At 44.5% G+C, this 20,465-nt stretch overlaps 1 protein-coding gene across 1 annotated transcript in view; it reads left to right on the top strand.

Annotated features, from left to right (window-relative positions):
- Positions 1 to 2,350: 2,350 nt before the first annotated feature.
- Positions 2,351 to 20,465, top strand: part of LOC121279980 (interleukin-17 receptor E-like) — a 73,685-nt gene continuing 55,570 nt past the window's right edge. The window contains exon 1 of the mRNA XM_041191600.1: positions 2,351 to 2,649. Coding sequence (XP_041047534.1) covers positions 2,527 to 2,649 — 123 coding nt within the window. The 5' untranslated portion in view covers positions 2,351 to 2,526. The remainder of the gene's footprint in view (positions 2,650 to 20,465) is intronic.

Below are 20,465 nucleotides of genomic sequence, written 5' to 3'. Positions count from 1 at the left end.
CAGTTAAGAGTCAGCCACACTGCTATGGGTCTGGAGTCACATGTAGGCCAGACCAGGTAAGGAGAGCAGATTTCCTTCCCTAAATGGACATTAGTGAACCAGATAGTTTTTTTACAACAATCGGTGATATTTCATGGTCAGCATTACTGAGGCCAATTTTCAGTTCCAGATTTATTAACTGAATTCAAATTCCACCAGTTGCCATGGTGAGATTTGAACTGATATACCACCATCTCCTGTTGCGGCAGTGCATGTTGTAACTGGTACATACTGTACATTGCTGGTGGAGCAAGTGTATGTTCAAATGGATGGGGCGCCAGTCAAGTGACTATGTCCCATATGCAGCAAGACCTTGACAACGTTCAGGTTTATGCTGATAAATGACAACTAACATTACAATGATTGGTGAGGATGAGGTCAAGTAGGTTTTTCCTTCTTGTTAGTTCCCTCATGGCCTGCCACAGGCCCACTCTGGCAATTGTGTCTTTCAGGACTCGGCCAGCTTGGCTATTAATGGTATTACAGAGCCGCACTTGGTGGGGGACATTGGAGTGCCCCACCATGATTGCATTCTATGCTCTTGCCACCCTCAATTCTTCTTCCAAACGGGGGGTTAATATTGGAGGAGTATTGATTGAGTAGTTGGTTTTGGTGGGGGGGTGGACAGGTGGTAATCAGCACAAAGTTTCTGTGCCCATGTTTGACCTGATGCCATGAGACTTCATGAGGTCCGGAGTCAATTTTGAGGACTCCCAGGGCAACTCCTTCCCTAATGTATACCACTGTGTTGCCACCGCTGGGCGATCTGTCCACAACAAAGGATGGTGATGATGGTGTCTGGGACACTGTCAGGTATGATTTGGTGAGTATTGCTGTGCCCAGCTGTTTTTTTTTTTCATTTATTCTTTCATGGGATGTGGGTGTCACTGGCAGGGTCAGCATTTGTTGCCCATCCCTAATTGCCCTTAAACTGAGTGGTTTGCTAGGCCATTTCAGAGGGTAGTTAAGAGTCAACTACATTGCTGTGGGTTTGGAGTCACATGTAGGTAGACCAGGTAAGGATGGTCGATTTCCTCCCCTAAAGGGCACTAGTGAGCCTGATGGATTTTTATGACAATTGATGGTGGTTTCATGGTCACTATTATTGGAGCTAGCTTTTAATTCCAGATTTATTAATTAATTGAATTTAAATTCCACCACCTGCCATTTGAACCATGTCCCCAGAGCATTAGCCGGGGTCTCTTGGTTAAATAGGCTTTTGATAATTCCACTTAAGCCACTGCCTTGCTTGGACCCTTACCTGTGTTGCCACGATCCATTTATTCATGGCTAGGATATCACGTGTATTACGATTTAAGATGATCTTGCTTTGCTTTTGATGGTTGTACGTTTTTTTTTAACAAAGCAGTAAATCGGTGACCTGATTTCTTATCAGTTCAGCAAACCTGTCCCTTTCTCAGTCACTCATTGAGGTGACTGTACTTCCTGTAGTGGTCTATGGCTCAATCCTGCCCTTGAGGTTTGAAAGTTGTGTTTTTTTTTAGGTCATATTTGTTCTCTCCCACTCCCCTGTTCTGAAAGTGTTTACACCCATTTGCCTCCTTTCCAGGTCCTGCACCTAAGTGATTGAGACAGCATCACCAGGCTGCTTGTCCCCTGCGTGTGTGGTGTGTGTGGGTGGGTGGGTGGGGGAGTAAAGAGCCACAGGCAATCGCACTTCCACTCTCACACATACACCGGTTCCCTTCAGCTCCTGACCCGCGGTCTGTTGGACAGAGAAGTGCCAAGCAGAATTAGCATTATTTCTCCGCAGGGTAAGTGGGGGGGGGAAGGAACTGTTTCTTTTCGTGCGTACCCCACAGGCACCTTTTAATCAGCCAGTTGCGAAAGAGTATTTGTGGCTGCTTTCGATCAGGCTGCACGTCACTGTCAGTGCTACTAGGTATTAGGCTAAACCGATCAATTAAAGATAGGTAGCATAAGAGGAAGGGGAACCTACAATTAAGGGGGAGGGGGGATTTAAAGTGCTCCTACTCATCCTCCACCCACACAGGAAATCGAATTGAAGTATTTTGAGCTTTCTGCCTGAAGTGTAATCTGGTTTCAGGTCCCTTTTGTCCCAGACTCTGTACCTCAGTAACGGAGTCAATTTTGAGGAGTGTGTGTGAACTTGCATGTCATTTTACTCAGAGGACTCCTGGTAGGCTGTATGTTTAAAGTAGTCACAGAGCTAACTCGCACATTGCCCCTTTAAGAAGTTTTAGCCCGGGATGGGGGGGGGAGGAGTGGCCAATTTTTTTCCCTCACTTGTGCTTATTGCTCGGCGTTCAGGTTCCTCAGCTTTCAGAGTTACAATGAATGTTTTCAGCAGTACCAGAACTGCCCACAAATTCCAGAGCCATGAGGAACTAGTCTTGAGTCTTGCCTGTAGTCTAGTCTACTGTGATCCAGCTACATCTTCCCGCCGCTGAACTCCAGAGCACTTTCCTGAAGATTCAGTGCACTTCCAATGGTATTTTTGGCTTCATGGATTCCATCTGTAGACACTTGTTCTCCCTGTGTTTGGTCAGCACTGTTCTAGGTGGGGGACAAAACGATGTGAGAAAAAGCACCAGGATTAGTGCCTATGGCGATGTAGGAGGACAGCAGGTAAGTCCTGATCCTGAAGCCAGGAACCGTTCTTCGTTATAAGGAAAATTAAGGAAGTTCCACATAACCGAGTACAGAAAAATATTGAGTCAGATTTTCGGTTTACTACTAATGAGCTTTTCGCGCGAGGACCGTCATTTTGACGTTTCTTCCACCGGGTTATTCTCGCCCTTTTGATGATCTGCTTCTATCACTGCTTGCTTGTCCCTACAAACACACCACCCCCTCCACTTCTCTCCCCCCCCCACCCCACCCCACCCCACACGCACCTTAAACCAGCTTATATTTCACCCCTTCCTTGGATTCACCTAGTCCTGTCGAAGGGTCATGAGGACTCGAAACGTCAACTCTTTTCTTCTCCGCCGATGCTGCCAAACCTGCTGAGTTTTTCCAGGTGATTCTGTTTTTGTCTTTATTCTCGCCCTGGCTGGTGTATTTTTGGGAGTGGTCGGAGCAAAAATGTTTTTCTATAACTCACTATTTTCATAGTGTACGATGATAAGAGAGTGAGGATTGATAGCTTGTGTGCTCTGAGTAGGATCACATCTGTACTCCAGTGGGGTAAAGGTGGGTGTCCTGAATATGTACTGAGGGCTGCGTAAGGAATCTCCTGTATGTACTGAAAGCTTATCCAGTGTATACTGAGGAGGTGAGGACACTTTACTGTGTACATTAAAAGGATAAGGCGATGTCTCCTGTGTAAACTAGAGGAATGAGGTGAAGCTCCACTGCACAGCCTAAGGAGATGTCTCCTGTGCATAATTAAGGAGATGAGGAGAGGTTTCCTGTAATTAGAGGGATGAGGAAATCTCTCCTGTGTAAATCAATGGGAGGGAGGTGCAATTGCTTCTGTACACAAAGGGAAGAATCTTCATAGTCACTGAGGAATGAAGAAATAGTCTTGTGTGGACACAAGGAATATTCCGTGTATTTTTATAATCCAGAGTAAAGTTATGAAATGGCACCTAAACTGGCACTTTGCAAAGTCTATGCATAAATATTGCTTTCTGTAAAATCACATGATAAACAAGTACAAGATCTCACTGTCCTTCTGTGAAATGGAAGAAAGTGCAACTTTGCACATACAGTTGAGAATGAACAAAAGACAGCACAGCATAGCACAGGCTAGTAAATGGGAACAAGAAGTAATTGTACATTGTGAAATCAGTGATTGAGGGACAGGGGGGAAATGACCAATGCAGAGATGAGAAAGAGACTACCCAGGGAGGAATATATGGCATCTAATTAAAAAAGGAGGAACACAGCATAATGTAAAGTCACTTTGCAAATGTTGTTTAGGGAACTTGGTGTTCAGAACTGAGGTTGAGCTTGTTTATTGACATAAGAAAGATTGAGGAATGGTATGGTCTTTAAAGGAGCACTGTCATCATGAAAAAAGCATTTCTCAAACAAGCGGGGGAGTCACAGGGTTGTGCATTATTCTGGTTTGGCATCATGGAAAAGTGGGGCAGTGTGGGGTTTTCAATCCACTTCAGAAAAGTGGTGCCCTTCCATCACAATCTTAGTTGAGTTGTGGCTAAAGTTGAGGTCACAGCTGAAACCTGAATCATTTAATATAGATTTTATTTCTGACTGTGTTGGCTATTCAGTCTGGTTGTGGCCAGGAATTAGTGAGGTGGCCTGGAGCTGGTGAACTGTCCTGGGATGCGTCTCGATGCTAATGATGCCTGACCCTCGATTGCCTAGATGGTTTGTTGGTACGCTTCGCTAGCTGATTACCCCAAGTCTGCTTTCAGGTGGGGTTGGGGGGGGGGGGGTGGTGAGTGCCAGCAGGCTGTTTACCATGAGGGTCATTATGGTCCATCCATTCCGATCTTACCTATTGCTTAGGACTAAGGCAAAGTACTGCAGATGCTGGAAATCTGAAAAACAAAAAAAGCTGGAAAAACTCAGCAACGTCTGTGGAGAGAAAGCGGGTTAATGTTTCAGGTTGAGTGACCTTTCATCAGAACTGAGGAGAGAATTTCTAAGAAAGGGGGAGGGGGCAGGAAGGGTGAAAGGCAATTGATAATGTGGAGGGCAGGGAGATTAAATAACAAAACACTTCATGATGCAGTATCCAAAGGGAGTGCTTATGTATATAGTAAAGAAACAAAGATTGTGTCCAATTGAGGTGTGAATGGCTACATTAAAAGAAACCTGAATGGGACAAAGAAAGTAACAAGACCATGACAACCCAGCAAAACAAAACTAAAGAAAACAAACACATGGAACAAGACAAGATGAAGGCAGTCGTTATGATCTGAAGTTGTTGAACTCGACGTTGAGTTCAGAGGACTGTAGATTGCTGAGTTGAAAGGTAAGAAAAATGCTGTTTCTCAAGCTTGTGTCGAGCTTCACTTAGAGATTGGACCTTGCTGGGCTTTAATGCTCAGTTCCACTGCTGGACAAAGCGTTTACCAACCAAATCATTGGAGAGCAAATAGTTGTTTTTATAAGCTAATCATCATGATCAAAAGTATTTGCAGATGGGTACTTTAAGTGTCTAATGGGATATGAAAAGTGGTACTATTGATAGCTGCAAGAGCCAGCCTAAAGGGATCCAAGCGCAAGAATGTGATGTGAGTTGGAAACGAAATGGGTTTACAGGAATTGAAGCCACAACTGGGTGCTCAATGTATCAAACATGAACTGATTAGATTTTATATTAAATCCAGCCTGATGTATCCGGGATAACTGGAAGCAAAACAAAACCTGGAAAGTGCTGGAACCTTGCTTACTCCTTTTTAATTTTGCAGTTTATTTGGTGGTTTACTTGTGGTTCACTCAGAGGAATCAAGTGGGAGATTTGCAATTCAGAAAAAGTGGGATAGGCCAAAATGAAAGACCAGCCACCCTGTTTCTCTCTCCACAGATGCTGCCGAGCCCACTGAGTATTTCCAGCATTCTCTGTCTTTATTTCAGTTTTCCAGCATCTGCAGTATTTTGCTTTTGGATTAAATAACCAAACTCAATATCCATTAGTTAGTTGAATAATCAAACAAAATGAAGCTCCAAAGAGAGTTGTGCTGCATTAATTTTCATTGTGTAATATTTTCCTAGGGCTATTTTCAATGTCACATCACATCTAATCCCTTTGTTTGACAAGACCTTTGCCTCCTGTTTGACAAGACCATTTCTGTCAATTAAACACAAGGCAGGAAAAGGAACGCTGGCATTTTTGATGTGGCTTTTCTCATACAGGTTGTTGCAAGCCTGTTTTTCTGTAACATCGCTTTGCGTTTCACCTCCCTGCTCAGATCTTAGAGGATGTAGCTGGTGCCACTGAAAACTGGAGGGAGTTCAGTAAAGGTCAAAACAAAATCACTTGCTTGTTGCTAACTTCCTTTTGTGCGAAAGGGGATAAAATATTTTTGTTTTTCTTTTAATGTAGAATTTGGATCTCGAACATAGACCCATAAGGGCCACCTTAAAAGTAGTAGATGCATGGAAACACCACTACCTGCAAATTCCCTTCTAAGTTGATAAGGTGGTTAAGAAGGCATATGGAACCCTTTCCTTTATTAGTCCAGGTATAGAATATAAGAGCAGGGGGGTTATGCTGGAATTGTATAAGTCATTAGTTAGGCCACAACTTGAGTACTGTGTGCAGTTCTGGTGAGCTCATTACAGAAAGGATGTAGTTGCATTAGAGAGGGTACAGATGAGATTTACAAGGATGTTTCCAGGACTGGAAAATTGCAGCTATGAGGAAAGATTAGATAGGCTGGGGTTGTTCTCCTTGGAACAGAGGAGGCTGAGGGAAGATTTGATTGAGATGTATGAAATTGTGAGGCCTGGATAGAGTGGATGGGAAGGACCAATTTACTTTAGCAGAGAGGTCAGTGACTAGGGGGGCATAGATTTAAAGTGATTGGTAAAAAGATTAGAAGGGAGATGAGGAAAATATTTTTCACCCAGAGGATTGTGCAGGTCTGGGGCTCACTGCCTGAAAGGTTAGTAGAGGCAGAAATCCTCAACTCATTTAAAAGGTGTCTGGATATCCACCTCAAGTGCTGTAACCTGCAGGACTATGGACCAAATGCTGGAAAGTGGGATTAGGCTCCTTTTTCAGCCGGCACAGACATGATGGGCCAAGCGGCCTCTTTCTGTGCTGTAAACTTTCTATGATTCTATGAAGTCACACACCAGAAGGTCTTGTGGCTCAGTAGGTAGCGTCACTGCCTCTGAGCCAGAAGCACTGGGTTCAAGTCCAACTCCGGAACTTACTGGCCACAGAAGGAGTGGTTCAAACAGGTCGATAAGCAGCCTGCTAATCCATCCATCACTTCCTCACTCTTCCCCGAAGGGGAAAAAAAACATGTGTGAGATGACATGAAGCAAAACACACCATTCTGACTTGGACATATATCCCCACTCCTTCACTGCTGGGCCAAAATCCTGGAACTCCTTTCAGGACAACACTGTGGGTGTACCTACACTACATGGACTACAATGGCTCAATACCCACATTCTCGAGGGTTATTGGGGATGGACAGCGATATGGTGTTGCCGGTGATGATGACATCCCATGAAAGGATAAAAACTAACACCCCAAGCTCAGCCTGTCACCCTCATCTGTGATTGAGCTGTAAATTCTTTACAAAGACTGTTACTGTGCTTAAGGCAGCAATTAAAAAAAATACATTGAAGAAAGCCAAAAAGATTTTATTCCCTTTCGCACAAAAGGAATTTAGAAACAAGCAAGTGATTTGAAGCCAGATAGGCACATGAGGGAGAAAGGAATAGAAGGATATGCAGGGAGGGTGAGATAAAATGGAGTGTGTGGAGGCTCATGTGTAGCATTAACATTAGCATAGACCAGTTGTGTCAAATGGCTTGGTTCTGTGCTATGATTTCTATGTTTTGAAGATTTTTTTGCATGATCAAAAACAGATGTGGATTAGCCCATTAAAAGTGAGACAAAAGTGATCTAGTTGCCCTTTGAAAAGGTGGTGGTGAGCTGCTGCCTTGAACCGTTGCAGTCCATGTGGTGTAGGTACACCCACAGTGCTGTTAGGATGGGAGTTCCGGGATTTTGACCCAGCAACAGTGAAGGAATGGTGATATAGTTCCAAGTCAGGGTGGTGTGTGGCTTGGAGGGGAACTTGCAGGTTGTAGTGTTCCCTTCCATCTGCTGCCCTTGTCCTTCTATGAGGTAGAGACCACGGGTTTGAAAGATGCTGTTGAAGGAGCCTTGATGAGTTGCTGCAGTGCATCTTGTAGATGGTATACACTGCTGCTACTGTGCGTCGGTGGTGGAGGGAGTGAATGTTTAATGTGGTGGAATGACTGCGTGCAGTCAGGAGCAGGAAGAACATAATTTTCATCAGAAATGGTGAAAAGTGCTGTCACCATGAGGGGGTGAGGAGCAGGAACATTGTGCCCTGATTGTGCATGCAGTTTAATGACTATTGGGAAAATTGAGCACATTTGATGGTTCATCTACATCCTGTGATGCAATCCCATGCAACCTCCAATTTACTTCATCACATCAGTTCTCGCATCCACTTGAGTTTCAGCACTGCCCATCCTGCACCTTCTAGCTACTTCCTCGCCTACCCATGTACCTATCTACCACTGTTACTCAACCCAGTGCTAATGCAATGTGATGTATTGGCCTGATAGTCACCCCCACTGAATTTCAGGTGAAAATGTGATCTTCAGTCAGTTATAAGTTTGGTCTTTCACAACTTTCAGGAGAAGAGGGCACAAAATGTGAGGGCCAGGGAGATGACTGGAGTTGAGCAGCCACAAATTGTACAGCTAACAGAGATAAAGTAAGTTGCCATGGAGAAATATGTCACATCTGTGTTCAGAACAGGGAACTCTCAAATGGCTGATGACAGAATTAAAATGTCTCTGATACAAGGCTTGAATGGAACATAAACCCCAGCATGGATTGGTTGGGCCGAATGGTCTGTTTCTGTGCCATATATCCTGTGTAACATTCTATCTTTATTTCATCGGTGACTAAACTGAGAAGACCTATTGTTACTTTGCCAGGACTGCATCATATCTCTGTCTTTTGTCTTCCAGGGCCTCCACTCGTAGTCAGTGGAGGTGCACGAGATTGATTCCTTGGAGGGCTTCATCCCTTCTGAGGGTGCAGTACACAGGATGTACAGCCATACAGATACTTGCACTGCAGTGGACCCAGTTGAAGAGTTAGTTGAGTTCTCACCTGGTGATTCACAGTTCACAAGTGAGCCCAAACAGCCAGGGTACATGGAAATCAGGAGATGCAATCTTCCCCAAGCTCTGCTCAGCTGAACACAGATGCTGAACCCTGGGGGCCATCATTGAAAAGGAGAATGATTGAACTACTGTCAGCTTTCCATGAGGCTGACAGACATCCCATGTACTTTTCACAACAGTGAGAGGAGGAAGGAGGTCAGCTCGATCGCTGGGGGATTGGTGGCACAGGCAATTGTGAGGCTGACTGCCGTGGAGAAATGGGGTAGGGTGTGGGCGGATTGCTTCCATGGAGCTCCATACCTGGCTGCCAAATGAGTCCATATTTCCATGTCAGCATGGTGAGTGACTTGGAGGGGAAAATGGGAAATGTAATGTGTAAATTGGAAGCCTCTAAATATGGAAATAGATAGAGGTGCATCAGTCACGGTGATGGGTGAGCACATATTCCAGTATTTGAGAGGGGGTGCCCAACCTTTTAAATTCTTCAGCCAAGCTGAAAACATAGGCCAGAGAAGAAGTAAAGGTGAGGGGTGCCACCATTGTACCTGTAGGCTATGGACAGCAGTTGCCCAGCTACTATGTAGTAGTGAAGGACCAAGCCCCTGGGGTGTGACTGGCTCAAGAAAATAAAGCTAAATTGGTCTGACGTTTTCCAGATGAGGACAGAGGGATTGTCAGAATTGTTAAGAAAATGTGAACCGTGTCTTGCGTGACGAGTTAGGCAAAATTTAAAGGCTTACAGGCTAAAATCTATGTGGATCTGAAAGCCATTCCCAGATTTTTCAGAGCTAGACTGGTACCATATGCCCTGCGTGAGAAAGTGGAGGTTGAATTAAAGAGGTTAGAAGAACTGGTATTATTCAGCTGGTTTAATTTTCGGAATGGGCTGCAACCATTGTCCCAGTTTCAAGCCTGACAAGACTATCCTCATTTGCGGTGATTACAAACAAACCGTCAATCAGGCTGCAAAGCTGAACAAGTATCCTCTTCCGTGAATCGAAGCTCTTTACGCAAAACTGGCCAGGAACCAGTCATGTATGAAGCTGGACATGAGCGACACCCACCAACAGCTTGAGTTGGATGACCGTTCCCAAGGATATGTCACGACAAACACTCTCAAAGGCCTTTTTCAGTACATGCGTCTGCATTTTGGTGTCTCATCAGCATGTGCAATACTCCAATGCACAATGGAGAGCCTAGGACAGGGGCTGCCACAGGTTGTGGTACACCTAGATGATATACTCATCACTGGGGCCACAGGGGCCAAACATCTGGCAAGTTTAGAAGAGGTGCTAAAAAGATTTCAGGAGGCTGGAGTCTGCTTCAAGAAAGAAAAGTGCACTTTTCAACCCAAGGAGGTGACTTACCTGGGACACAGGATCAATGCTGAAGGGTTACACCCTGTCAAGGAGAAAGTCAGGACCATAAAAGAAGCACCTTCCCCCATGAACGTGTCTGAACTTAAATCGTTTCTAGAAATGGTCAATTATTATGGGCTGCTTTTTGCCAAATCTATCCACTGTCCCTTACACGCCCTACTAAAGAAGCACCACCGCTGGTCTTGTGGAACTCCTCAGGAAACAGCTTTCAACAAGGTGAAACAATTGCTGCAGTCTTTAAACCTACTTGTACACTTCGACCTATCGAAGGAACTAATACTGATGTGTGACACCTCTCCACCTGGCGTTGGGGCAGTGTTGTCTCAGGAGATGGCTGACGGCTCGGAAAGGCCGATAGTGTTCTTGGCACATGTCCTATCAATAGCTGAAAGAGGCTATTCCCAAATCAAAAAAGAGGGCCCATCAATGGTTTTCACTGTCAAAAGGTTCCATCAATATCGACATGGGAGACGTTTCACTATTGTTTCAGACCACAAGCTGCTGTTGGGCCTTTTTAAGGGGAACAAGGCTATTCCACCAAAAGCTTCTGTGAGGATTCAGCAGTGGGCATTGATCCTGGCCGCATATGAATACACCTTCAAACACTAACCAGGGGTACGTATTGCGAATACGGACACCATGAGTCGCCTGCCCTTGAGATGAAGTATTACATGTCAAGAAATTGTCTTGCCCTTTAACCTTTTGGATATGCTTCCAGCCTGTGTGAAACAAATCAAAACCTGGACCAGCCAGGATCCACTGTTATCCAGAATGCGAGATAAAATCCTTATGGGATGGGGAAATGAGACAATTTCAGAGGACATGAAACCCTACTCCATCCGTAAACATGAGCTTAGTTGTCAAGTTGGTATTGTGCTATGGGCATGGTGAATGGTCATTACTGTATCAGGCAGGGAGCTACTCCTGATAGAACTGCACAGTGGCCACCCTGGTATCTCAGAAATGAAAATGTTAGCCAGGAGCTATGTGTAGTGGCCTGGAATCATCACTGATATTGAAAACCTGGTTAGGCACTGCCAATGGTGCCAACTGCAGTAAAACCTGCCAGTCACAGCTCCGCTCCACCCTTGGGAATGGCCTGGGCCACTAGTCTGGATGAGTGCAGCTCCCACAACACTCAAGAAGCTTGACACCATCCAGGTCAAAGCAGCCCAACTGATTGGCACCCCATCCACAAACATTCACTTCCTCCACCACCGACTCACAGTAGCAGCAGTGTGTACATCTACAAGATGCAATGCAGGAACTCACCAAAGCTCCTTCGACAGCACCTTCCAAACCCATGACCACGACCATCTAGAAGGACAAGGGCAGCAGATAGATGGCAACACCACCACCTGGAAGTTCCCCTCCAAGTCACTCACCATCCTGACTTGTAAACATATCACTGTTCCCTCCCTGTCGCTGGGTCAAAATCCTGGAACTCCCTAATAGCTCTGTGGATGTACCTACACCACATGGATTGCAGGGTTCAAGATGGCAGCTCACCACCACCTTTTCAAAGGGCAACTAGGGATGGGCAATAAATGCTGGCCCAGCCAGCGAAGCTCACATCCTATGAATGAAATTTTTAAAAAAGGAGAAACATTTTTTACATAGCAAGTGGTTAGGATCTGGAATGCAGTGTAGTATCGAGGTCTCCAAAAGAGTATTGGACAATTAACTGAGGGGAACAAATTTGCAGGGCTAAGGGGGAAAAGGTGAGGGTGCAGAGACTAGGTAAGTTGCTTTAGTTGAGAGCTGGCATGAACACAATGGGCCAAATGGTCTCCTTCAGTGCTGTAACCATTCTATAGGTTTCTCCACTGAATAACCTTGTCCTTTCTGCTACTGATCGTAATATAACTCTTTGGTGACAGGGTCAGCATCAACTCACTCAACTGTTTACTGTCTGATAAACCTGTCAGAAAATGAGTCACTGCATTTTGGAACTGACCTGGTTTTGATTGTGGTTACTGTGAGTGAAACACCTTTACATTCCCTGAGCACTGTTTACAGTAAAGCACAGAGTAACTTTAACCACAATGATTACATTTCAATAACGAACGAGAGAGCAAACGCTGTTCAACATACTAATCCAATGTGAAATCCTTTCCTGTTGTTCCGCAACTAACTGGAGCTCTGCTGGACCATATCATTTATTGTAATGGTGTTACCATTTTAACATGTGGGTACTCTTATCACTTTGAATTACTTATGGGCAGGATCTTTAGGTTGGTGAGTGGGGTGGGGGTGGGGGATGATGTCGGGTGGAACTCCCCACGTCACCCCGCGCCATTTCCATTTTGAGGTCATCGGGGATGCAGCTGAATCAGCTGTCCGCCCACCGATTTGTCAGCGGTCTATTGAGGCCATTAATAAATCAACTGAGGTCATTGACAGGGCTGCCCGTCCAACCTTTGGATTGGTAGGCAGGCCGGGAGCCATGGCAGGCTTAAGAAAAAGCATGAAACCTCATCCATGAGTGGGATGAGGTTTCGTAAGGGTTTTTAAATGTTTCAAGGTTTGAGTTAAAGTGATGGACATGTCCCAACTCATGTGACAGTGTTATATGAGGGGACATGTTAGGGAAATTTTCTAAACATTTACCTTCAAAGTTTTTTAATTCTGAGCCAATCTCCCTGAGGCCACACTTAGCCTCAGAGATATCAGTGTGCTCTTTGGTGCACATGTGCAAAAGAGCGCACTCCCAGCTGAGGGTACCCCCCACCCACCCACACCGGGAGCGCATAGCACTTCCTGGCAGACATCAAGGCCTGCCCACTTAAAATGGCGGCCTGCCCATGCCCGCTCCTGCACTCCACACCCCTGATGGGGGGGAAAATTCTTCCCTATGTTACTCTGACTTTTGTGTCAATACTTCTCCATTTGCAATGAAAAATAGAATATTAACTGTCATGATAATAGCTGATTGTGGACTCCAGTATTAGATACTATATAGTACTCTTCTACTAGATATGGGATTACCTGGCCTGGGAGTTGAAGGTCAGATAGCACGTGTTGGAAGATATGTGTTCCTGTTATGAAAATGTGTTATCAATAAAGTTAGCTCAGCCACAATGTTGACGGCCTGTGTGCACCATTGAAACAAAAAACGAGACATGGTGTCAGAAGTAAACTAGACGCACCATGAAGGTTCTGAAACCACCGACAGAGCTCAGTTTGGAGGGAAATCTTGCAGAATACTGCAGAAGGTTCCGGCAGCGATTTGGACTGCATCTCACATGATGGGTAGTGATAAAAACAATCCTCAGGTACAGTCTTCCATCTTTCTTCATGCAGCAGGGGAAGGAACCCTTGAAATCTATAACACATTCACGTTTGAAAGTGATGAGAAATGAAATGACTTGAAAGAAATAATGGAAAAATTCAGAGCCTACCACATCATGTATTAAAGGATACTGATTTTTTACATGCACACAAGGCAGTGACAACTTTAGTCAGTATGTAACTGCGCTGAGAAAACTAGCTACATTGTGTGAATTTGGAGAGCTTGAAGAATCACTCATCCAAGAATAATAATTTGTGGGATTGCAAATGACACTCTGAGACAACGGCTTTTGAGAGGAGTTGATCTCATGCTGGAGAAAGCAATAAATATCTGCAGAGCGGAAGAGACAACAAAATGCCAGATTAAACAGATGACAGAAGGTGATAAGCTGCACATGATCAAGTGTTAAATGCAGTTAAACAGAAACAGCCCCGGGAAAGAATAAATAGACAGCCTGAACGTAAAAGGAACAAAACTATTAAAACATTTAAATGCAGCCAATGCAGAACAGGGCATTTACCACATAGTTGTCCAGCCCAGGGAAAATAGTGTAAGAACTGTGATAAACTAAATCACTTCGCTAAGATGTGTAAATCCAAAGAAAGTGCACATGATTGACACAGGCACTGAAACTGAACTCTTTTTATTGGTGCAGTAACAACAAATCCCAAAGAAGATGAATGGAAGGTTGATTTAAAAATCGCCAACATGATGGTGAATTTCAAGTTAGACACAGGTGCACAAGCAAATGTCATTCCCATAAGCCTGTATTGTGAGATAAGCGAAGAAAAACAGCTAACTAAAAAAAAAGTGAAGCTGGCTACTTATATAGGTGAAAACATTGCAGTAGAAGGCAAGTGCACACCTAAAGTGAACTACAAAAATCAGTCTCAAGCACTTCCATTCATAATGGTGAAAACTGATCCAAAACCCATTCTTGGAATCAAAGCTTGTGAAAATCTGAAGCTAATCAAGAGAATAATAACTGTCACCACTGATGACATCCTGAGTGAGTATAAAGATGTGTTCCAAGGGATTGGTTGCCTAAAAGGAGAGCACATCATCAAGATTGACAAAACTGTGACACCCAAAATACACCCGCCCAGGAAAATACCAGCAATGCTGGAGACCGACTGAAAGCAGAGTTGGACAGAATAGAGAAACTTGACATCATCAAGAAAACTGAAGAACCGACAAAGTGGGTTAATCCCAATTGTAACTGTAGAAAAATCAGATGGGTATTTGCAAGACCGTCTGGATCCCAGAGACCTAAACCAGGCAGTACAAAGAGACCATTACTAGCTGCCCACAGTAGAAGGGATCATGTGTAAGCTGGATGAACGCAGCTCCCATCTTTGTACCTTCAACACACCATATGGCGATATAGGTTTTTACACCTGCCTTTTGGTATTAATTCAGCTCCGGAGGTGTTCCACAGAACAGTAGAGCAGCTGTTTGAAGGGTTAGAGGGCATGGAAACCTATATTGACAATGTTCTGGTCTGGGAAGCCTCACAAAAAGAACATGACCACAGACTGAGGCAGGTGGCCAGAACTAGAGAAAGGAACCTCAAGTTGAAGAAGGAAAGGTGCAAAATAGGTCTTCATAAAATCAAGTACTTGGGACATGTGCTAACAAGTGAGGGACTGAAGCCAGACCTAAGTAAAATCAAAGCAGTCATGAACATACCACCCCCAGAATGTAAGAAAGACTTGGAGAGGTTTTTGGGAATGGTGACCTATCTTGGGAAATTCATTCCAAACATGTCAGACCTGACGGCAACTCTCAGAGAACTTCTACAAAATGGTGTGGAATGGCACTGGGAACAAAGTCACCAGGAAGCATTGACCAGTCTGAAGAGAACACTGATCCAGGCACCAGTGTTAAAGTATTATGATGTCAAGCAGCCAGTCAAGATCTCAGTGGATGCTTCAAAGACTGGCCTGGGAGCTGAAATCTTGCAAAATGAGGCACCAGTGGTATATGCTTCAAAGGCAACGACTGAAACACTGCAGCGGTATGCCCAAATAGAGAAAGAAATGCTAGCAATTGTGTTTGGCCTGGAACGCTTCCACCAGTTTGTCTATGGCAAGACATGGAGGTAGAGTCTGATCATAAGCCTTTGGAAGCTATACTTAAAAAGCCCCACCAAGAATCCAAAGATTACTAATGCACCTGCAGAAGTACCAGGTCAGAGTTAGTTACAAACCGGGCAAGGAAATGTACATTGCAGAAACCCTGTCATGTGCATACCTACCCATCATGGAGGAAGCGGATAAAGAAATGGAAGCATAGGTTCACATGCTGACAAAGAACTTACTGGTTAATGTAACCAAACAAGATGAGATCAGGGAAGCCACCAAGAATGACACCACCCTGAGAAAACTGCAGCAGTTTGTGCAAACTGGCTGGCCCACACATCAGTAGCCCCTTCTGCTGTACAAAAGTACTGGAACTTTCATGAAGAACTTAATGTACCAGAAGGAATCCTTTTCAAGGGAGAAAATATCACAATTCCTGCAACACTGAGGAAAGAAATGCTATAGTGCATACATGAAAGTCACCTTGGCATAGAAACATGCAGGAGAAGAGCTCGAGATGCAATGTATCGGCCTGGAATGGGAGCACAAATCAGTGAAATGGTGAAAGTATGTGCAGTGTGCCAAAAGTACAGTAAACCACAACAAAAAGAACCACTTCAACCACACAATGTTCCAGAGAGGCCGTGGCAGAAATTTGGAGTGGACTTGTTCACATTTGACAACAGTGAGTACCTGCTAATAGTAAATTATTACTCAAGGTTTCTTGAGTCTGTGCTGCTGAGAAATGATAGTAAGACCATCACTGTAATAAGTCATTTAAAATCAATTTTTGCTCACCACAGCATACCTGATGTGCTCATCTCAGACAACGGTTCACAATTCTCAGGCACTGAGTTTCACAAATTTGCACAGGACTGAGAGCTTTGCCACATTTACTTCAAGTCCCAAATATCCACAATCCACCGGAATGGTGGAATGTACCATGCAGACCTTAAAACACCTGTTGAAGAAGGCAAAGGTGGACGGAAGGGACCCCTGTCTGACTCTGCTGAATCTCACTTAACCAGAGTGCAGAAGAGGCCATTCGGCCCATCGAGTCTGCACCGACACGTGAGAAACACCTGACCTACCTAATCACATTTACCAACACTTGGCCCATAGCCTTGAATGTTATGATGTGCCAAGTGCTCATCCAGGGATTTTTTAAAGGATGTGAGGCAACCCGCCTCCACCACCCTCCCAGGCAGTGCACTCCAGACCGTCACCACCCTCTCGGTAAAAATGTTTTTCCTCACATCCACCCTAAACCTCCTGCCCCTCACCTTGAACATATGCCCCCTTGTGACTGACCCTTCAACTAAGGGGAACAGCTGCTCCCTATCCACCCTGTCCATGCCCCTCATAACCTTGTACACCTCAATCAGGTCGCCCCTCAGTCTTCTCTGCTCCAATGAAAACAACCCAAGTCTATCCAACTCTCTTCATATTTTAAATGTTTCATCCCAGGCAACATCCTGGTGAATCTCCTCTGCACCCCCTCCAGTGCAATCACATCCTTCCTATAATGTGGCGACCAGAACTGCACACAGTACTTCAGCTGTGGCCTCACCAAGGTTCTATACAACTCCAACTTGACCTCCCTACTTTTGTAATCTATGCCTCGATTGATAAAGGCAAGTATCCCATATGCCTTTTTCACCACCCCACTAACATGCTCCTCCGCCTTCAGAGATCTATGGACACACATGCCAAGGTCCCTTTGTTCCTCAGAACTTCCTAGTGCCATGCCGTTCATTGAATACTTCCTTGTCAAATTACTCCAAAGTGTATCACCTCACACTTTTCAGGGTTAAATTCCAGCAGTCACTTATCTGCCCATTTGACCATCCCATCTATATCTTCCTGTAGCCCAAGACACACAACCTCACTGTTAACCACCTGGCCAATCCTTGTGTCATCTGCAAACTTACTAATCCTAGCCCCCACATAGTCATCTATGTTGTTTATGTAAATGACGAATAGCAGGGGACCGAGCACAGATCCCTGTGGTACGCCACTGGACACTGGCTTCCAGTCACTGAAGCATTCTTCTGTCATCACCCTCTGTCTCCTACAACTAAGCCAATTCTGAATCCACCTTATCAAATTACCCTGTATCCCATGTGCCTTTGCCTTCTTTATAGGTCTCCCATGTGGGACCTTGTCAAAGGCTTTGCTGAAATCCATGAAATCCTGGATTTCAGGAATACACCATTAGAGGGCATTGGATCATCTCCAGCATTGCTCCTGATGGGGAGAAGACTAATAACTAAGCTTCCATCTGTGTCCCAACTGTTACTCCCACAGCTAGTGAGCTACAGCCTTCAGGGCCTGCTCAAACTGAGACAGCAGAAGCAGAAACATTATTTTGATCGAGGCGCCCGACCTCTGTCTGACCTGAACATGGGAGAGACGGTGAGGATTCAGCATGAATGTCACAGGAATTACAGGAGAACCAAGGTCTTATATTATGCAGAGTCCAAACAGGCAACAGTACAGGAGAAACCAGAAAACAAATGAAACACAACCCTGTTCTGAACCAGAAATTGTAGTTGAAGATCAAAAACCAGGATGTACCAATGAAGCAACAGATAACCAGACGAAGCCTGGGGGTCCTGAAAACTATCCAAGGGTTGATAGTGATACAGAGCTAGAAAAGGCCCCTTGTCCTTCAAAATTACCTCTGTCACCATTCAGAACATCCAGTGGAAGAATTGTGAAAAAAACCAAAGTGATGTAGCTGTATAAAAGACAAAAAGGACTGATCAAAACAAAGTGAGAAAGAATAGATATGAGACTTTGTGTACTTCACTTGTATGAAAGTTATTTTTAAAAAAGGGAAATGTCATGATAAGAGCTGAATATGGCTGTGGACTGCAGTTTTAGATACTGTATGGTACTCTGTACAAGATATGGGGTCACCTGACATGGAGGTTGAAGGTCAGGTAGCAGATGTTGGAACCTGTTTAGATTGAAGTAACTGAATTCTATGTTCATGTTAGGAAACTGTATTATCAATAAAGTTAGCTCAGCTACAATGTCGACGGCCTGTGTGCACCATTGAAACAAAAAACAAGACAGTAACGGAACCAAAATCAAGAAGTGATGGATAGTTGTACCAACTTAGTGTTGACTTGATGCCCATCCCAAGTTTTAGGCAGATCTGTGTTCTGGCAGCTGGGGTCAAGGGACATAATTAGGGCCCTGTTGCCATTTCTGCCTCTGCTTGACTACCACTAGCTCCTGCCCCACCCACCACCATAGGCAGCACCAATCAGGAGGGAACCATTTGCAGCAATAATTTTCCTCAAGCTCTTGTCAGTTAAAGCTGGATGGAGCTGGAGACATTTTGTGTGGCAACCGCTCGTGGGTTTTGCACTTCTTTGATGCATTTGAGATGTGCAGTTGCTATTGAATGCTCTGCAGACCTGTTGCCTACTGCTCCACATTGGTGCTTCTTATTGATCCTGATGCTAAATGCACCAATAACGTAGGCATTTTACAAACGGCCTCTCCAAATGATTTTCTGCTTTCCAGTCAGACATCTGCCTCTTTTGAGGGGGGGCGCTGGCGACTTGCCAACCCAGTGAAAATCGATCGGAGCCCAACTCAGACTCTTCCAGATCCCCACCTTGTGCGTCTAACCCATGGCCCACCTGATTAATCCCTCGTACCAAAATCTCCCCCAAGGGCCCCACTCAGCAGCAATAGCAGACCTGTGAAAGCACCCAGATGTTAAAACTTCCAACACGATAGCGTTCAACAATATGTATCAATTCAATTTAATTATGGGTAAGGTGGTTTTAAATGTTTTTGAAAGGATTTGGATTTTTGGAGCCTAATTAGTATCTTAAAAATGCCAGAGTAAACAGGAAGCCTATCCAGTTGGGGTATTGAGTGCATTTTCACTCAGTTCTCTGCTAAATGAGAACATGTGCAGTTTTAGTGACTGAAGTCTGTTTCACCAGCGAACAAGTGCAGGCTCAATTATGTCAAGGAGTTGTCACTTTTTTCCATCTTGGACTATTCTCAGCTCTGGTGGGCTTCGTTATTCCTTGAAGAGTCCATCTCCTTTGGCTCCAACTACAAATGGACTTTCCCAGGCAAACAAATCTTTGCTCTAAACAATGACAATCTTTGTCCTCATTTCAGTACTATTTGTCCAATCCAATGTAAATGATGTAGCACTACAGTTCTTTGCTTTCTCTAGGTAACACATTAATACCTGTTTGTTTACAGTATGCAAGTGTATGAAGCCCTCTGTGCTTCACCATGCAGCTGTATAGGTGCCTGATGGCTGGCTGCTTCAGGAGGGAAATCTCATCGATTCTGAGAAGGTCATTTGAACTCTTCAGAATTTGGAAAGGGTTGCATAAAACTTTGATTATGTAGCTCTTCCTGTTTTTCATTGAGTGCTTGTTCTAGTCATGGTAAAGAGATGTCAGTGTCAAGAAGTGGAACATTTCCAATTTCGAGAACCCAGCGTTGGCATCGGTGTTCTCAGATCAGGTGTGGTATGGTTTAAATGCAGATGAAACCTCCCTCTACTTTCTCAATGACTTTGCTAAGGACTAGCATTGGAATCTGTAGAGTCCACAGCCATTGACAGTGACGGCACATGTTTCAGTGTGCACGATACATCGCTGGAGCTACTACTGAGAGAAAAATGTTAGACAGTAATAGGTGTGATGTAGCACCTGTAATGGCTTCAGGATATCCCAAAGTGCTTTGCAGCATACTTTTGAGGTGGCAGCCAATTTGTATACAGCAAGCTCCTACAAACAGCAATGAGATAATGACCAGATAATCTGTTTTAATGATGTTGATCGGGGGATAAATATTGGCTTGGACACCAGGATAACTCTT

The sequence above is a fragment of the Carcharodon carcharias genome, chromosome 7 (assembly GCF_017639515.1).
Source record: "Carcharodon carcharias isolate sCarCar2 chromosome 7, sCarCar2.pri, whole genome shotgun sequence".
Taxonomy (NCBI): Eukaryota; Metazoa; Chordata; class Chondrichthyes; order Lamniformes; family Lamnidae; genus Carcharodon; species Carcharodon carcharias.
Note: the sequence above shows the minus strand (reverse complement) of the source record. Positions and strands in the feature narration are given on the sequence as shown.